A 19026-nucleotide genomic window follows, 5' to 3' on the forward strand; every position below is an offset into this window, starting at 1 on the left:
CTAACCCACCAGATCCCACTCCCCTCCCAGAGGTCATTCATTGAGTTATTTCCTTGTTTCTGTCTCACTCCATTAAACCTGAAACAGTTTGTTCAAAGCAAATACAAGGTTTAATATTTAAACCCAGATGGAGTTGAACTCCTCTGTTAGCCACAAGCTCTGCTCACTCCTGTCTCGCAGCCCCCTGCTGTCCCAGCCCTGGGCTCCCAGTCGTGTGATCTCCGGGTGGATATATTCATTGCCCCTTTGCTGCTTCTATCTAGTCCCCTTGCTTCGGTTGGTTCTTCCCCCAAAGCCAGAAAGCCATCTACTGTGTCTTGGTGCTCACTTGTTCAATGCCATTAATCCTATAGGAGAGGACTGTGGGCTAGTGGGTTGGCGGAGGGGGTGCTGGAATTCAGGACTCCTGGGTTCTATCCCAGCTGGGTGGGGGCGGCCATCTGTACCTCTCGTGAACTTACCCGCCTTGTGGTTTTATAGCTCTGTTTATGAATGTGACGTGTAGCCGGTAAATTGCAGCCAGTGACTTTGCCCTCCCGGTCTGTGCTTTGGTCCCAGCCAGCTGGAGTTGGGGGAACTGCTGTCATGGGTGTTCTCAGCTGCCTGCTGGTCACCCTCCTGCTGCTGCCCCTGCTGGAGGGTGAGTGAGGAGTCTGCTGGGGTCCTCGCATTTGACGCCTTCTGACTGTGGAAGTGTGCTGGTATGAAGGATGAGGATTGGAAAGGGTTAGAACAGGGATGCAGGGGGGGCTGGGAGCCAGGACTCCTGGGTTTTATCCCCAGCTCTGGGAGGGGAATGGGGTCAAGTGGGTTAGAGCGGGGCGAGGGGGGGGCTCCTGGGTCTAATTCCCACCTCTGGGAAAGGAATGGGTTTCTGTCCCTCACATCTTCAAGCCCATAAGGAATAACTCCCTCTGCAATAACTTGTGGCACTCCCTGCTGGAGGACTCTGCCCTCTGTGGGTTTCAAGAGAAAAAGGGCAGGGGTGGGGTTCTCAGCACTTACACTGGGCAGGAGGGGATGGAAGTGAGGGGTAGGGGAAAGAGGAGATGGTGTTGGGTGGGCAGGGCGAGGGACTGTGGGAAGGATAGGTTGTGGGTGGCAAAGGAAGGGGAGGATGATGTAGGGCTCGGGGGGAGGAGAGGGGATGGATAAGTGAGGCGGGGGTGAAAGTGTGGGGCATGGGGCAGGGAATAGCTCATGGAGGTGGCGTGGGGGATGCACAACCATGACTGAGAGAATGGGCCCTTACCCCATTACCCATGGAGGGGAAGTTATGGGGCAGAGAACTTGGATTTAGGATTTGGGCTCTCTGTGGGGAATCTCAGACAGAGGGGAAAATCCTGTATCAGACTATGTCCCCCTACATACCTCACTTCCTGGGGGGGGGTCATACCCCAGGCCAGAGAACCCACCCACATGGGAGGAGGTTGGGGACCCATGGGAGGCATGGGGGCAAGCCATGGCTCAAAGGGGGCCTGATTGGGTTGTGAGAGGAGGAATTTCAGGGATCTGCCTGTGGAAATTGTGTGTGTGTGTGGGTGGGTGTGTGTGTGAGTAGGTGGGTGCCGCGCTGCCCCCTGCTGGAGGGGTCAGGCCGTGTGTGGTTTTCACACCTCACTCATCCCTCTCTTTCTCTTCTAGCTGCTGTGGAGTTCCAGTCAAGTAAGGAATCTGGACACTTTCTATCCCCAGCTCTTGGAGGGGAGGGAAGTGGGGTCTAGTGGATAGAGCTGGGGGGACTGTGAGTCAGGACTTCTGGTTTCAATCGCTGGCTATGAGAACGGAGTGGAGTCTGGTGGGTTAGAGCGGGGGCGGGCTGGGAGCCAGGACTCCTGGGTTCTATCCCCAGCTGTGGGAGGGGAGTGGGGTCTGGTGGGTTAGAGCGAGGGGGAGCTGGGAGCCAGGACTCCTGGTTTCTATTCACATCCTTCCCCACTTTTCTCCCCAGCCTGCGGGCAGTCAGTGACCTCCAGCCGCATTGTAGGAGGGCAGAATGCCCGGGACGGGGCTTGGCCCTGGCAGGCCAGCATCCGATACAATGGAGTCCACGTCTGCGGAGGGTCCCTCATCATGGGAGAATGGGTGGTGTCTGCAGCTCATTGCTTCAATCAGTGAGTAGAATGATAGTCCAACCCCCTGCTCAAAGCAGGACCGATCCCCAAGTAAATCATCCCAGCCAGGGCTTTGTCAAGCCGGACCTTAAAAACCTCTAAGGAAGGAGATTCTACCACCTCCCTAGGTAACCCATTCCAGTGCTTCACCACCCTCCTAGTGAAATAGTGTTTCCTAATATCCAACCTAAACCTCCCCCACGGCAACTTGAGACCATTACTCCTTGTCCTGTCCTCTTCTACCACTGAGAATAGTCTAGAACCATCCTCTTGGGAACCCCCTTTCAGGTAGTTGCAAGCTGCTATCAAATCCCCCCTCGTTCTTCTCTTCCGCAGACTAAACAATCCCAGTTCCTCAGCCTCTCCTCATAAGTCATGTGCTCCAGCCCCCTAATCATTTTTGTTGCCCTCCGCTGGACAATTTCCAGTTTTTCCACATCCTCCTTGTAGTGTGGGGCTCGAAACTGGACACAGTACTCCAGATGAGGCCCCACCAATGCCGAATAGAGGGGAACGATCACGTCCCTCGATCTGCTGGCAATGCCCCTATTTATACAGCCCAAAATGCCATTGGCCTTCTTGGCAACAAGGGCACACTGTTGACTCATATCCAGCTTCTCGTCCACTGTCACCCCTAGGTCCTTTTCTGCAGAACTGCTGCCGAGCCACTCGGTCCCTAGTCTGTAGCGGTGCATTGGGTTCTTCCGTCCTAAGTGCAGGACTCTGCACTTGTCCTTGTTGAACCTCATCAGATTTCTTTTGGCCCAATCCTCTAATTTGTCTAGGTCCCTCTGTATCCTATCCCTACCCTCCAGTGTATCTACCTCTCCTCCCAGTTTAGTATCATCCGCAAATTTGCTGAGAGTGCAATCCACACCATCCTCCAGATCATTAGTACCCCAGCCTGTTCCCTAGCTGTCCCACCCCAGAGGTGGCTGCATCTCAGAGCGGGCTGGGGGGAGGGAATCCCTGTGCAGTGTCACTGTTTGGCTATAGCCCAGCTTCTAAACAATCCCTTGGAGGAACCCCTCAGTGTGCCAGACCCCGGTGGGGTCTCACTCTGCCCTCGGGGTCGGCCCCACGGCCCCATCCACTCCATGACTGAGTCTCTGGGCTCCGGGCCTCCTGCTTCAATTCATGAGCTCTGCCCAGCGAGTCCAAGGGAGACAGATCCCCGGTGGAGGCTTCTCTGCTCTTCAGGGGCCTGTGCACCTCAGCCAGGATTTGCAGTGACGCCAGGCAGCCTTGTCATACCAGGGTCCGGTTAATTAATCAACTGGACCATGGCTCCGGAAAATCCTTAGGTGAGCCCAGAGAAACCACAGTGAAGATAGAGGCCATCTGGCCAAGCCAACGCTCCCCAGCCTGCTCTGGACTCCATTTCACCAGCTGTCTCTTGGGGTACATTTACACTGCAATGAGGGACCCGTGGCAGGGCTGCGGCTGGCTTCGGGCAGCTAGCCAGGGCTTGAAGACTTGGCATGGCAAGGGTTTTTAGTGCAGTGTAGACATATCCATTGAGCCTCTCCCAAACCTTGGCCAACCCTTTATCCCCTGGCTGTCAGCTCTCAGTCCTTTGTTCTCGGCTAGCTTCTGCTCAGATCCCTGTGGAGATACGGAAGGAATCCACCTTCCTCAGGCTCTTTGGTTGCTAGGTCTCAATGTTCCGGCTATTGCGGTTTTTATTCTCTCCTCAGATTCCCCATTGATATAGGGTTGGCCCCAGCTGGGCCTGCAATGACCCAGTCAGTCCGTGCCAGACAGCAATGACACCCCTCTCCCCCTTGTTTCTCCTGTGCTGCCCCATTGAGAGACTTAACGCTTTTGCACCCAATAGGGAAACTGAGGCACATAGAGGATTCATAAAAATATTACAGAAAATTCCCACTTTGCCACAGGCTGTTCCCCATCTGCCCCGTCCCAGTGGTGGCTGCATCTCAGCCCCAGGCAAGTCACCCTATGTGGCATTATGTGCGGCTGTTCCCCAGCTGCCCCACCCCAGAGGTGGCTGCGTTTCTGCTCTGTGGTAGCGAGTATAATAACAAACTCCTGCCCAATGTCTCCCCCTCTCCTAGGAGCCTGCCCTTCGCTGGTTACTCTGTTTCCCTGGGGCAATTCCAGCTGAACATCCAGAGCGCAAACGCCTTCACCTCTGCTGTGTCACGGGTCATAATCCACGACAACTACAATCCCACCACCTATGCCTCCGACATAGCCCTGGTGCACCTAAGCACGCCCCTTCTGTACACCGCCTACATGCTCCCTGTCTGCCTTCCCGCCCGCAGTGATTCCGTCGCCTCCGGCACCCAGTGCTGGGTCACCGGCTGGGGGAAAGTCCAGACGGCTGGTAAGATGCCTGGAGGGCCTGTGTGGGGTGGAGGTCCCCCAAAGGCGACATGGGAGACCCCTTGAGCCAGGGCTGTATCTGCTGCAATTAGTCATGTCGCCGTCTCGTGGTCGCAGCCCAAACAGGCAAAGCAAAGCCCAATGGCTGCTGAAGAGCAGAGATCTTCTAATGGGAGGCAGGATGAGGTGTTGGGAAGCTAGTGGGGACAAGTGAGTTAGAGCAGGGGGGGCTGGGAACCAGGACTCCTGGGTTCTATCCCCAGCTTGGGGAGGGAAGTGGGGACTGCTGGGCTAGAGCAGAGAGTGCTGGGAGCTGATACCCCTCTTGTGCTTAAAAACTCCCATTCACACCTGACCGAGCTAGATTGACCCAGATGAGGTGGGGAACAGACAGTGAGGGATGATCCTGCCCCGGGTGGAGATGGCTGAGGTGGGCCCTGATGAGGTGTATTTTTTCTCCGCAGAAAGTCTCCCTCCTCCCCGCACTCTGCAGGAAGTTCAGGTCTCACTCATCGATGCCCAGACATGCAATGACCTCTATAGCATACCCATCACAGGGTACCCGGGGTCGCGCCCCATCAAAGATGACATGGTGTGTGCTGGCTACCCTGAAGGAGGGAAGGACTCCTGCCAGGTGAATGAATTCAGGGAAGTCCCAGGAAATCCAGACCCCGGGGCTGAAATAGTAGGGGGCTGTGGGTCGGGCTTGAGGGACACCAGGTCAGGACTGAGGGGCACCAGTCTCACTAATTCTCTTTCTCTCTCTAGGGCGATTCTGGGGGACCCCTCGTTTGTTCGCAGGCTGGCTCCTGGTTCCTGATTGGCATCGTGAGCTGGGGAGCTGGCTGCGGCCTCCCCAACCGTCCAGGGGTCTATATCCGGGTCTCCGCCTACTCCGACTGGATCCAGCAGCAGCTCCCCAGTGTGGCATTCGGGGTGGTGAATGTCACCATTAGCACTCAGTCTAATGCCGGCTACGCTCCAGCGCCCACCCCCCTGCTTCTCGGCACCCTCCTGCTGGCCAGCGCTGTCCCGGGGATGGTGCCACCGCTTTCTAAGCTGCTAATTTAACAGTCATCCCTGCCAAGGAAAAAAAAAAAAACATCAGAATTACAACCCATTATTATAGGGCTGGGAGGGGAGTGGGTGTGACGTGATTGACAGAATCTGTAACCGTGTAGATCACTGTTGCAACCACTGTTATACATTTGCAGCAAATATTGTCCAAAGGTTGTAGTTTGAGGTGTCTGTGGCAAGCTTATGGTTTTCTGGTCATGATGATGCTTTCTATATGTGTGTATCATTTTTGTAGTTGAAGTTATGAATATTGGCTCTGTACCGTCTGTATTTCAAACTTGTTCTATGCTTCTGGGTGACACCTCAGACAAGTTGGTGTCAGCTTGGCCTAGCCTGCTTGATGGCCCATTAAAGACCAGCAGTGACCCAATTGACCCATTGAGAGAAGGCAGATACACCTTGTGACTCAGCAAAGTATGCATGGACTTGCCCATGTGACTCCAAACTCCATTTTGCTGTAATTTTCCACAGTAAGAACAAAAAGGTGTCCTTACACCTGGAAAAGACCATAAAAGGCTGATGTCTCATCTCCATCTTGCCTTCAATCCTGCTTCTTACCTCTGCAGGGACTTTGCTACACACGGAATCTCTACACAAAGGACTGAATGGCCCGTCCCAGCTGGGGATGTTCTCCAGAGGCTTGATTTGAACCTGCCATTTATTCCATCACTGCGACAAGCCTGAACCAAGAACTTGGCCATTACAGTATGTCATTGATCCCATTTAACCTTTTCTAGCTCTCATCTGTGTCTTTTTCCTTTTATGAATAAACCTTTAGATTTTAGAGTCTAAAGGATTGGCAACAGCGTGATTTGTGGGTAAGATCTGACTTGTATATTGACCTGAGTCTGGGGCTTGGTCCTTTGGGATCGAGAGAACCTTTGTTCTTTTACTGGGGTATTGGCTTTCATAACCATTCGTCCCCTTAACGAGGGGCACTGGTGGTGATACTGGGAAACTGGAGAGTCTGAGGGAATTGCTTGTGTGACTTGTGGTTAGCCAGTGGGGTAAAACCAAAATCTTCTCAGTCTGGCTGGTTTGGTTTGCCTTGGTGTGCAAAGAAACCCAGCCTTGGGCTGTAACTGCCCTGCTTTAAGAAATTTGTCCTGAATTGGCGCTCTCAGTTGGGTCCCGCCAGAACCAGGCTCATTACAGTGGGTTAGTGATTGCTGGAGAGGACTGGGTGTCAGGACTCCTGGGTTCTATCACTGGCTTTTGGAGGGGATTGGGATCTGGTGGGTTAGAGCAGGGGTTGGGAGCAGGACTCCTGGGTTCTATCCCTGGCTCTGCCAAAGACTCCCTGTGTAACCTTGAGCAAGTCCCAGGTCTCTCTGAGTCTCAGTTCCCCTAGATGTAAAAGGGGGAGAATAAACTTGCCTTTGTCTATTTAGAAAGTGAGCCCTTCAGGGCAGGGACCGGCTCCCATTGTGGGTCTGGACAGTGCCAGCACAATGGGGCACTGATCTCAGTTGTAGTCTGTGCAGCACCTGGCTCAAAGGATTCCTGGCTCATGTTCAGGTGTCGTAGGTCCTACAATAATACAGAGAGTACTAGTAATAAAAGATATGTCTGTCTGTCTCAACTGCATCTGTCTGTGTAGACTGTATATGCCTGTCTGTCTAGTTTGCCTTGTCTGTCTGTCAAGATTGTTTCTGCCCCTCTGTCTAAATTCTGCCTGTCTAGGCTGTCTGTCTCCTAATGTGTTGCATATGACCATATGTCTCTATTGTGTCCGTCTGTTGGTTTAGATTGTGTCTATCTAGATTGTGTCTGTCTGTACTGTCACCATCTGTCTATATTGTGTCTGTCTGTCGAGGACGGGTCTATCTCTTATTACCCACAATGATATAAAGTAAATAACCCCAAGAATACTGTGAATTTCCTTGGGCTGTTCTGTCCTTGGTCATTTACACAACAAAGAGAACACAAAGGACCCATGCACCTCTGAGGTACACACACACACACACACACGCAGACACCCACAGCAGAACCAGGTGAATCCCCTGGGGAAGCCTCCCTGACCATTTCAGGAAACATTACCCCATTCTGCACATGCCAGCGGCATCATGTTGTGAAAACACAAGGGGGCGGGGGTTGTCAGCTGCACAGGACCTAGGAAAGGAATGGGGGGGCCAATGCAGCTGGGACGTGGGGCAGGCTGGATACAGGGAGAGTGAAAACAGGGATGAGGGGTGGAGGCCCAAGAAGCGGTTTCCCTAGAACGGTGAGAAGAGGCAGGCGATGGGGGGATTGGCTGGGTGACATTCCCCGGCAAGGCAGACAACTGACACTGGGGATTGGGGTCACTGGGGCAGCTCACCGACCATCTACTCCCCTGCGGAAGCAGAGCTGGGAGCTGCTGTGCCATGTATAAGCAGGGTCTGAATGAGCTCTCCCCTGACAGCTGGGAATGGGGAGAGACTTCAGGAGCAAATTGAATTTACATGACCACATCTACTCTGCCTAGGTACCCAGCAGACAGGAGCTGTGTTTTCAAAGTGATCAACTCTGGCTGGTGTTGGGATACAAATCACTTTAGTACTGAATGCAACAGTAGTGAAATGCTCTTACTAATATTGTTGCCTTTATTGTATGAATAAAGGGGAGCAGAACTGTGCTTAACCTGTCCCGAATGAGGGGGGTCACCCTCCACTGAAGGGACCTTGTTAAGCCAGGGGCTCAAATGCCAGAGGCCTGTGAAAGTAAAAGGGGGTGGGGACAGATGTCCCCGCCAGGAGGTGTGGTCTCTCCCTCAGATTTCTCAGTCTGGTTTAACCTGTTTCCGCTTACTGTTTGAAGTTCATTAGGAGCATTTTGTTATCTTAGAGTGCTTAAATGAGAGCTGAAATCACTGGTGGTGGGGCAGTGTGTCTGCAAAAAGCTGCCAGTCAATAAAAGACTGACCTGCAGAGGTCACAGCAGAGAAGCAGGTGCCAGCAGAAGGTGACTGACAGTCAGCTGGTGGACAAGTGGCCGGCAGGGCAGCCAGCCAGAGCAAGCACTCAGATGGCAGAGCAAGCAAGGTGCCTTCTTCCCAGAGGTGGGAAGTGAACTCACACAGATGTACCTCTCAACCCTGGGTCCTGTCTGACCCAGGACAAGCACTGTGAGTGGGGTGGAGTGAGGCAGCAAAGCGGGGCACAGGAAAGGCACTTTTGGCTGTAGACTGATGAACATGAGGTGGAGGGCACTGCCCCATGCAGTCTGGGGTGGGCATCCTGTTCACAGGTTTATGATTATGAATTCTGCTTGTGGCATTTTCCCTTATTAATGTTGCGTGACTTCTCTCCTTTCACTAAAAGTTTCTTTTCTACACTCAGACTCTGTGATTGCGATTGGGGAAATATTGCCTCTCAGAGGCACCCAGGGGTGGGATGTAAATTTCCCTGGTCACTGGGTGGTGGCTTGAGCCGGTTCTGTGTTGTACTGTTGAAAAGAAACCCCTAGATATTGAACGCAGCTCCGGTTGCTGCCGGCTGCACCTGGCGGAAGGGTTACTGGGAATACCCTGTAAGCCAGGAACCATTCGTTTCCTGCTACCCACGCTGCAGAGTAAGTGGGGGCTGGGAGCCAGGATGCCTGAGTTGTATGGGAGGGGAGTAGGGGCCAGTGGGTTGCATTCCTGTGTTCACTTGCAAGGAGAGTGCGGTCTACTAGCAAGTGGGAGGGGGGATGGGAGCCAGGATGCCTGGGTTCTATCCCAGCTCTGGGAGGGTGGAGCTGCCATTGGCACCTCTCATGAATTTACCTTCCGTGTGGTTTTATAGCTCTGTTTATGAATGTGACCTGTTACCTGTAAATTGCAGCCAGTGACTTTTCCCTCCCAGTCTGGGATTTGGTCCCAGCCCTTGGAGGAGCCAGCTGGAGTTGGGGAAACGGGTATCATGAGTGTTCTCAGCTGCCTGCTGGCCGCCCTCCTGCTGCTGCCCCTGCTGGAGGGTGAGTGCAGGGTCTGCTGGGGTCCTGACCTTGGGAATCTGCTGGGATGAGGGATGAGGATCAGAAAGGGACAGAACAGGGACTGTGTGGGGGTGGAGGAGAGTGGTCGCTAGTGGGTTAGAGCAGAGGGTGCTGGGATCCAGGACTCTTGGGTTCTCTCCCCAACCCTGTGAGGGGAGTGGGTTTCTGTCCCTCAAACCTTCAAGCACAAGTGGGATGGAGCTGTCCATGAAGAAGTATTCCCTCTGCCAATAACTTGTGGCACTCCCTGCTGGAGGACTCTGCCCTCTGTGGGTTTCCAGAGGAAAAGGGCAGGGGTGGGGTTCTCAGCACTTACATTGGGCAGGAGGGGATGGAAGTGAGGGGTAAGGGAAAGGGGAGATGGTTTTGGGTGGGCTGGGCGAGTGCCTGTGGGAAGGTAGGTTGTGGGTGGCAAAGGAAGGGGAGAGTGATGTAAGGCATGGGAGCAGAGGAGGGGATGGATAAGTGGGGCTGTGGTGAATGTGTGGGGCATGGGGCAGGGAATAGTTCATCGAGGTTGAGCGGGGGATGCACAACCATGGCTGAGTGAATGGGCCCTTCCCCCATCATCCATAGGGGGCAGTTATGGGGAAGAAACCCTGGATCTAGGGCAGGGGTGAGCAAACTTTTTGGCCCAAGGGCCACATCTGGATATGGACATTGTATGGCAGGCCATGAATGCTCATGAAATTGAGGGTTGGGGTGTGGGAGGGGGTGAAGGCTCCGGCTGGGGGCATGGGCTCCAGGGTGGGGCCAGAAATGAGGAGTTCAGGGTGCTGGAGGGGGCTCTGGGCTGGGGCAGGGAGTTAGGGTGCAGGTGGGGGGGTGAGGGCTCCAGCTGGGGGTGCAGGCTCTGGGGTGCAGGAGACTGGAGCTGAGGGGTTCAGAGGGTGGGAGGGGGATCGGGGCTGGGGGTTGGGGCACGGGAGGAGGTCAGGGATGCAGGCTCCAGGTGGCACTTACCTCAAGCAGCTCCCAGAAGCAGTGGCATGTCCTCCCTCCAGCTCCTATGCTTAAGCGTGGCCAGGCGGCTCTACGCGCTGCACTGTCCGCAGGTGCCTCCCCCGCAGCTCCCATTGGCCATGGTTGCTGGCCAATGGGAGCTGTGAGGGGTGGAGCTTGAGTCAGGGGCAGAGTGTGGAGCCCCCTGGCTGCCCCTACGCGTAGGAGCCAGAGGGGAGACATGCTGCTGCTTCTGGGAGCCACTTGGCCCCCGGACCCCGCTCCCCAGCAGGAGCTCGAGGGCCGGATTAAAACATCTGAAGGGTAGATAGGGCCCCCAGGCTGTAGTTTGCCCACCCCGATCTAGGGTCTGAGCTCTCTGTGGGGAATCTCAGGCAGAGGGGGAAAGCCTGTATCAGACTATGTCCCCCTACATACCTCACTTCCTGGGGGGTCACGCCCAAGGCCAGAGAACCATCCCACTCCATGGGAGGAGGCTGGGGACCCATGAGAAGCATGGGGGCAGGCCATGGGAGGAAGAGGGCCAGGTGGGGTTGTGAGAGGAGAAATTTCAGGGATCTGCCTGTGGAAATCATGTGTGTGTGTGTGTCTGTGTGTGGGTGTGTGCGTGAGTAGGTGGGTGCAGCGCTGCCCCCTGCTGGAGGGGTCAGGCCGTGTGTGGTTTTCACACCTCACTCATCCCTCTCTTTCTCTTCTAGCTGCTGTGGAGTTCCAGTCAAGTAAGGAATCTGGACACTTTCTATCCCCAGCTCTTGGAGGGGAGGGAAGTGGGGTCTAGTGGATAGAGCTGGGGGGACTGTAAGTCAGGACTTCTGGTTTCAATCGCTGGCTATGAGAACGGAGTGGAGTCTGGTGGGTTAGAGCGGGGGCGGGCTGGGAGCCAGGACTCCTGGGTTCTATCCCCAGCTGTGGGAGGGGAGTGGGGTCTGGTGGGTTAGAGCGAGGGGGAGCTGGGAGCCAGGACTCCTGGTTTCTATTCACATCCTTCCCCACTTTTCTCCCCAGCCTGCGGGCAGTCAGTGACCTCCAGCCGCATTGTAGGAGGGCAGAATGCCCGGGACGGGGCTTGGCCCTGGCAGGCCAGCATCCGATACAATGGAGTCCACATCTGCGGAGGGTCCCTCATCATGGGAGAATGGGTGGTGTCTGCAGCTCATTGCTTCAGTCTGTGAGTACCCCCAGCCTGTCCCCTAGCTGTCCCACCCCAGAGGTGGCTGCATCTCAGAGAGGGCCGGGGATGGGGGGGAGAGCATCCCTGTGCAGTGTCACTGTGCGGCTATAGCCCAGCTTCTAAACAATCCCTTGGAGGAACCCTTCAGTGTGCCAGACCCCCTTGGGGTCCCACTTTGCCCTCGGGGTCGGCCCCACAGCCCCACCCACTCCATGACTGAGTCTCTAGGCTCCGGGCTTCCTGCTTCAATTCATGAGCTCTGCCCAGCGAGTCCAAGGGAGACCGATCCCCGGTGGAGCTTGTCTGCTCTTCAGGGACCTGTGCACCTCAGCCAGGATTTGCAGTGACGCCAGGCAGCCTTGTCATACCAGGGTCCGGTTAATTAATCAACTGGGCCACGGCTCCGGGAAATCCTTAGGTGAGCCCAGAGAAACCACGGGATAGATAAAAGATAGAGGCCATCTGGCCAAGCCAACGCTCCCCAGCCTGCTCTGGACTCCATTTCAGCCACTGTCTCTTGGGGTACGTTTACACTGCAATGAGGGACCCGTGGCAGGGCTGCAGTTGGCCTGGGGCAGCTAGCCCGGGCTTGAAGACTTGACCCGTCAGGGTTTTTTAGTGCTGTATAGACATATCCTGTGCCCTCTTTTGTCCCGAGACATTGAGCCTCTCCCAAACCTTGGCCAACCCTTTATCCCCTGGCTGTCAGCTCTCAGTCCTTTGTTCTCAGCTCGCTTCTGCTCAGCTTCCCTGTGGAGACGCGTAAGGAATCCAACTTCCTCCAGGTCTTTGGTTGCTGGGCCTCAGTGTTCTGGCCACGGCGGTTTTCATTCTCTTCTCATCTTCTCCAGTGATATGTGGTCGGCCTCAGGTGGTCCTGTAAGGACTTCTTCAGTCCACAACAGAGAGCAATGTAACATAACCCCTCTGCCCGGTTCTCCTGTGCTGCCCCATTGAGAGACTTAACGCTTTTGCACCCAATAGGGAAACTGAGGCACATAGAGGATTCATAAAAATATTACAGAAAATTCCCACTTTGCCACAGGCTGTTCCCCATCTGCCCCGTCCCAGTGGTGGCTGCATCTCAGCCCCAGGCAAGTCACCCTATGTGGCATTATGTGCGGCTGTTCCCCAGCTGCCCCACCCCAGAGGTGGCTGCGTTTCTGTTCTGTGGTAGCGAGTATAATAACAAACTCCTGCCCAATGTCTCCCCCTCTCCTAGGAGCCTGCCCCTCGCTGGTTACTCTGTTTCCCTGGGGCAATTCCAGCTGAACATCCAGAGCGCAAACGCCTTCACCTCTGCTGTGTCACGGGTCATAATCCACGACAACTACAATCCCACCACCTATGCCTCCGACATAGCCCTGGTGCACCTAAGCACGCCCCTTCTGTACACCGCCTACATCCTCCCTGTCTGCCTTCCCGCCCGCAATGATTCCATCGCCTCCGGCACCCAGTGCTGGGTCACCGGCTGGGGGAATGTCCAGACGGATGGTAAGATGCCTGGAGGGCCTGTGTGGGGTGGGGGTCCCCCAAAGGCGACATGGGAGACCCCTTGAGCCAGGGCTGTATCTGCTGCAATGAGTCATGTCGCCGTCTAGTGGCCGCAGCCCAAACAGGCAAAGCAAAGCCCAACGGCTGCCGAAGAGCAGAGATCTTCCAATGGGAGGCAGGATGAGGTGTTGGGAAGCTAGTGGGGGCAAGTGAGTTAGAGCAGGGGGGGCTGGGAACCAGGACTCCTGGGTTCTATCCCCAGCTTGGGGAGGGAAGTGGGGACTGCTGGGCTAGAGCAGAGAGTGCTGGGAGCTGATACCCCTCTTGTGCTTAAAAACTCCCATTCACACCTGACCGAGCTAGATTGACCCAGATGAGGTGGGGAACAGACAGTGAGGGATGATCCTGCCCCAGGTGGAGATGGCTGAGGTGGGCCCTGATGAGGTGTATTTTTTCTCCGCAGAAAGTCTCCCTCCTCCCCGCACTCTGCAGGAGGTTCAGGTCTCACTCATAGATGTCCGGACATGCAATGACCTCTATAGCATACCCATCACAGGGTACCCGGGGTCGCGCCCCATCAAAGATGACATGGTGTGTGCTGGCTACCCCGAAGGAGGGCAGGACTCCTGCCAGGTGAATGAATTCAGGGACATCCCAGGAGATCCAGGAGCCCGTGTCTGCAATTGGAGGGGGCTGCGGGTCAGGACTGAGGGACTCCGGCAGAGCTGGGGAGGGTCAGGTATGTAGTCCCTCGGGGCTGCAGATTGGGATTGAGGGGCACTGGTCTAACTGGTTCTCCGTCTCTCTCTAGGGCGATTCTGGGGGACCCCTTGTTTGTTCTGAGGCTGGCTCCTGGTTCCTGATCGGCATCGTGAGCTGGGGAGTTGGCTGCGGCCTCCCCAACCGCCCTGGGGTCTATACATGGGTCTCCGCCTACTCCGACTGGATCCAGCAGCAGCTCCCCAGTGTGGAATCCGGGGTGGTGAATGTCACCATTAGGAGTCAGCCTAATGCAGGCTACACTCCAGCGCCCACCCCCCTGCTCCTCATCACCCTCCTGCTGGCCAGCGCTGCCTTGGGGTTGGGGCCACTGCTTTGTTTCTGAGCTGTTAATTTAACAACCAGGCCTGCCATGGGGGAGACAAGGCATGGTTATGGGGCTGGGAGGGGAGTGGGGTCTAATGGGTTAGAACATGGGGAGCTGTGCACCAGGACTCCTGGGTTCTCTCCCCAGCTCTGGGAGGAGAGGGGGGTGTAGTGGGTTAGAGCAGGGGACAGGGGCTGGGAGCCAGGACTCCTGGGTTCTCTCCCCAGCTCTGGCAGGGGAGGCAGTTTTAGTGAGTTAGAGCAGTGGTTCTCAACCGGGGGCCCACGGACCGCTGGTGGGGTGTAAGCCATTTCAGTGGGTCCATGAGCCCCCTTGCCCTATATGGCTAAAGCTGGGAGCCCAGAATTCCAAGCCCCAGGGCCCCATGGGGCTAAAGCCCTGAGCCATGGCTCCCTATGAGGCAGAAGCCCTGCTCACCCCTGCCCTGCATGGGTAAAGCCCCCCAGACCTGTAAGGCAGAAGCCCCCGTGCCCACATCTAGCGGCTGAAGCCAGAGCCCCAAATCCCCGCCCCCCATCTACACACACACACACAGAGCTGAAGCCTGGAGCCCAGGACCCCGCCCCTCCGCTGGGCCCTGGAATTGAAATAACAGGTTGGGAGTCCTCAGAACGTAAAACCTTGAGAACCCCTGAGTTAGAGAAGCGGGGGCTGGGTGTCAGGACTCCTGGGTTCTATCCTTGGCTCTGGGAAGGGAGGGGGGTCTAGTGGGTTGGAGCAGGGGGGGCTGGAAGCCAGGACTCCTGGGTTCTATCTCCAGCTCTAGGAGGGGATTGAGGTCTCGTGGGTTGGAGCGGGGGCTGGGAGCAGGCCTCCTAGTTTCGATCTCTGGCTCATCCACAGATTTCCCGCGTGACCCTGAGCAAGTCCTGGGTCCCTCTGAGTCTCAGTTTCCTTCGGTGTAAAAGCGGGAGAATAAACCTGCGTTTGTCTGGAGCAGGTGTTCAGACAACACGTTTTTTGGTGTCCTCAGGGTGCAGCCACCAACTCTTGCTAGTGGCTGCTCTGAGACTTTTTCCTAAAATACTTAATTTACTTTAGGAAAAACAAATAAATCTGCACGTACACATGTCCACATCATTGTCATTTATTTATGTAGGGTTTGTTTTGTTTGTTTGTTTGTTTGTTTGCAGACTCAATAATAAAAATAACGCACAGTTGTTTCTATTCTTTGCTGGAGCTAAACAGAATAGAAACACTAATTAGGTGCTTTCCACGTTCTTGTCTTTTGTTATCGTTTCTTTTGCTTTTTTGGGAAAAGGTCGCTGTCGCGGACTCACAGGTCATGGCCACACCGGTGCGGTCCCTGGGGGGAACCCCCTTCAGTGTGACAGCCCTTCTCGGGGGTCCACTCTGTCTTGGGGGTTAAGCCCCTCCACCTCCTGGAGCCGCACCTCTCTGAGCCTTAGCACGCCTGTCTCTCGCCCGTGGGCCCCTCAGCGAGTTCACTCGCTCTGGACCCCTGGGGCCTCCACTCCCAGAGGGAATAATGCCCCCCCCCCCCCCCGATCTCCAGACCGGAGCGACTCTCAGCCAGTGTAACACAGGAGGGTTTATTGAGCATCTGAACACAGCGTAGGACCTCTCAGGGCCCTCAGGCCTGGCCTCCCTCAGCAGAGCACATCCAAGTCATAGAATCATAGAATCATAGAATATAAGGGTTGGAAGGGACCCCAGAAGGTCATCTAGTCCAACCCCCTGCTCGAAGCAGGACCAATTCCCAGTTAAATCATCCCAGCCAGGGCTTTGTCAAGCCTGACCTTAAAAACCTCTAAGGAAGGAGATTCTACCACCTCCCTAGGTAACGCATTCCAGTGTTTCACCACCCTCTTAGTGAAAAAGTTTTTCCTAATATCCAATCTAAACCTCCCCCACTGCAGCTTGAGACCATTACTCCTCGTTCTGTCATCTGCTACCATTGAAAACAGTCTAGAGCCATCCTCTTTGGAACCCCCTTTCAGGTAGCTGAAAGCAGCTATCAAATCCCCCCTCATTCAAGTCTCCCCTGCATCCAGGTGGGCTCTGCCTGCCCCCTCTCCCCAGTCCCATGAAGTGAGCTGTAGCTCACGAAAGCTCATGCTCTAATAAATTTCTCACTCTCTAAGGTGCCACAAGTCCTCCTTTCCTTTTTGAGGATACAGACTAACACGGCTGCTCCTCTGAAACCTGTACCCCCTTCAGGCTCTTTTTCTGGCACTGATATTTTGTCCAACTTTCTGATACCCGTTCGCGTTTTTAACTCTTTTGCCTTCTGCCAGGAACGAGCTCAAGCTGCCCAAACACCACGCAGTGATTTTGCTGACGGTGATGTTAGCCGATAGCCGCTGACGGAGCTACAGTGGGGCGAGAGGTAAACACAGCAATTCGCCAACGAATACGCCTTGAGACTTGAAAGACAGCCATGCCTATGTCTTTCAACTCCACCTGCCCTGTAAGGCACGAGGGTGCATTTGGGGTGTATGGCGTTTACAAGGCAACTTTAAAATGTAACATTTCAGCATTTGTTGGGGCACTTTGGCGCATAGGCGTAGTATGACTTCCATGTGGGGGGGGGGCAGAGCGGGGGGATATTTAACGACAGCCCAAGCCCAAGCCCCGGCCCCCTGCAGCTGATGCACAAAGCCAGAGTCCCGCCACCCTGGGGCTGAAGCCCAAAGCTCGGCCACCCCTAAGAAGGTGGGTTGGGAACTCATCAGCCACCTGCAGGTCCCTCTGGCATTGCGCACGCCGGCCACACGTGTCTCCAGAGCTGCTCCCGAGGAGGCTGCATGGTGCAGGGCGCTGATCCCTGTGAGCAGCACCAGCAAACACCAAGGCAGCATATCCAGAAGCAAGAGCCGGGTGCTGGGGGAGGGCAGCTTCTTATCTGCCTCCCCGCCCGCATCTCCTTCCAGGAAGCTGTCGTGGTCGCAAAAAAATCCGCTGGTGGCCACGGTGGCCACATTTGAGAAATGTTGGTTTGGACTGTGAGCCCTTTGGGGTAGGGACTGGCTCCCACTGTGGGTCTGGGCAGCCATGTTCGGGTGTCGTAGGTCCTACAATAATACAGAGAATACTAGTAACAAAATATATGTCTGTCTGTCTCAGCTGCTTCGGTCTGTCTCGATTGTACATGCCCATCTGTCGAGTTTGCCTTGTCTGTCTAGATTGTGTCTGTCTCTTAATGTGTGAGATCCAACCATCTGTCAATACTGTGTCTGTCTGTCTGTTTAGATTGTGTCTATCTAGATTGTGTCGATCTGTACTGTCTCCATCTGACTCTGTTGTGTCTGTCTGTCTGTTTAGATTGTGTCTGTCTGTCTAGGATGGGTCTATCTCTCATTACTCAATGATACAAAATAAATAAGCCCAAGAATACTGGGAATTTCCTTGGGCTGTTCTATCCTGGGTCATTTACCCAACAAAGACAACACAAGGAACCCCAGGCACCCCTGAGGTACACACATACACACCCCGGAGTCCAGGTATAGGCACCCAAACACCCTGGAGTTTAGCTATAGACACACACGCCCTGTGGAGTTGAGCTGCACACACAAACACACAGACGCACACAATTCGCACACAGCAGAACTCGGTAAGCCCCCTTGGGAAGCCTCCCAGGCCATTTTGGGACACATCCCCCTATTCTGCAAAGGTCAGCAGCCGGGTGTCACAGAAACATGAGTGGGGGAGTTCTCAGCTGCACAGGACCCGGGGGACGCAGCGAGGGGCCAATGCGGCTGGGGCAGGTGGGAGGCTGGGAATGGGGAGGGTTAACATGTGGCAGGGTTTGGTGGCACAAGAAGCAGTTTCCCTGGAAGGGTGAGATGAGGCAGGCGATAGGAGGACTGGCTGGGCCACATTCCCCAGCCAGGCAGACAGCTGACACCAGGCTTTGGGGTCACTGGGGCAGCTCCCTCCTGGGCCACATTCCCCAGCCAGGCAGACAGCTGACACCAGGCTTTGGGGTCACTGGGGCAGCTCACGGATCCTCTAGTCCCCTGCGGAGGCCGAGCTGGGAGCTGCTGGGCCATGGGAGCACACTGCACCCCAATAACCATCCTTCTCCTGCTGCCCATGCTGCAGGGTAAGTGGGGGCTGGGAGCCAGGATGCCTGGGCCCTATGGAAGGGGAGTGGGGGCTAGTGGTTTAGCACAGAGGGGTGACCTTGAGCCAGGACACCTGGGTTCTATCCCAGATTCTGCCACAGACTCCTTGTGTGACCTTGAGCAAGTCCCGCATCTCTCTGAGTCTCAATTTCCCTGGATGGAAAAGGGGGAGAATGTTCCTGCCTTTGTCTGTTTAGACTGTGAGCCCTTCGGGGCAGGGACCGGCTCCCACTGTGGGTGTGGGCAGCACCTGGCACAAAGGATTCCTGGCTCATGTTAGGGTATCGTAGGTCCTACAATAATACAGAGAATGTTAGGAACAAAAAATATGTCTGTCTGTCTCAACTGCAATAGTATATGCCCGTCAGTCTAAATTGCATCTCAATGTCTAGATTGCCTCTCTCTCTCTCTAGATTGTGTCTGCCCCTCTGTTGAAATTCTGTGTGTTTAATTTATTGTATCCAACCACCTGTCTCTTTTGTGTCTGTCTGTCTGTTTAGATTGTGTCTATCTAGATTGTTTCTGTCTGTACTGTCTCCATCTGTCTCTATTGTGTCTGTCTGCCTAGGATGGGTCTATCTCTCATTACCCACAATGATACAAAATAAATAACCCCAAGAATACTGGAAATTTCCTTAGGCTGTTGTCTCCTTGGCCATTTACACGACAAAGACAACACAAGGGACCCCATGCACCCCCCAGGTA

The 19026-nt window shown here is 54.9% G+C and overlaps 2 protein-coding genes across 4 annotated transcripts; both read left to right on the top strand.

The window, feature by feature from the left end:
* Positions 1 to 162: 162 nt before the first annotated feature.
* Positions 163 to 6330, top strand: LOC125639103 (serine protease 33-like). Its single transcript, XM_048855628.2, has 6 exons — positions 163 to 640; positions 1645 to 1665; positions 1952 to 2114; positions 4190 to 4461; positions 4925 to 5094; positions 5229 to 6330. The coding sequence occupies exons 1-6, from the start codon at positions 586 to 588 to the stop codon at positions 5529 to 5531; spliced, it is 984 nt and encodes a 327-aa protein (XP_048711585.2). The 5' UTR covers positions 163 to 585; the 3' UTR covers positions 5532 to 6330.
* Positions 6156 to 15308, top strand: LOC125639104 (serine protease 33-like). Of its 3 annotated transcripts, none has more exons than XM_048855629.2 (7): positions 6156 to 6242; positions 9344 to 9476; positions 11159 to 11179; positions 11466 to 11628; positions 12854 to 13125; positions 13589 to 13758; positions 13937 to 15308. In XM_048855629.2, exons 2-7 carry the CDS (start codon positions 9422 to 9424, stop codon positions 14228 to 14230), a joined length of 975 nt encoding a protein of 324 aa, XP_048711586.2. In that variant the 5' UTR covers positions 6156 to 6242; positions 9344 to 9421; the 3' UTR covers positions 14231 to 15308. The 3 variants fall into 3 exon arrangements, with proteins under 3 accessions (XP_048711586.2, XP_074985263.1, XP_048711587.2); XM_075129162.1 differs by lacking the exon at positions 6156 to 6242 and adding an exon at positions 8317 to 8643; XM_048855630.2 differs by lacking the exon at positions 6156 to 6242 and adding an exon at positions 9007 to 9089.
* The last annotated feature ends 3718 nt before the right edge of the window (positions 15309 to 19026 follow it).

This window comes from Caretta caretta, chromosome 6 (assembly GCF_965140235.1).
Source record: "Caretta caretta isolate rCarCar2 chromosome 6, rCarCar1.hap1, whole genome shotgun sequence".
NCBI lineage: Eukaryota > Metazoa > Chordata > Testudines > Cheloniidae > Caretta > Caretta caretta.

Bases quoted from the DNA above. Each gene is read 5' to 3' on its own strand.
- LOC125639104 (XM_048855629.2), top strand. From the start codon at position 9,422: ATGAGTGTTCTCAGCTGCCTGCTGGCCGCCCTCCTGCTGCTGCCCCTG. The intron at 13,126-13,588 runs GTAAGATGCCTG...TTTTCTCCGCAG, and splicing joins GGGGAATGTCCAGACGGATG to AAAGTCTCCCTCCTCCCCGC. The intron at 13,759-13,936 runs GTGAATGAATTC...GTCTCTCTCTAG, and splicing joins GAGGGCAGGACTCCTGCCAG to GGCGATTCTGGGGGACCCCT.
- LOC125639103 (XM_048855628.2), top strand. From the start codon at position 586: ATGGGTGTTCTCAGCTGCCTGCTGGTCACCCTCCTGCTGCTGCCCCTG. The intron at 1,666-1,951 runs GTAAGGAATCTG...TTTTCTCCCCAG, and splicing joins TGCTGTGGAGTTCCAGTCAA to CCTGCGGGCAGTCAGTGACC. The intron at 4,462-4,924 runs GTAAGATGCCTG...TTTTCTCCGCAG, and splicing joins GGGGAAAGTCCAGACGGCTG to AAAGTCTCCCTCCTCCCCGC.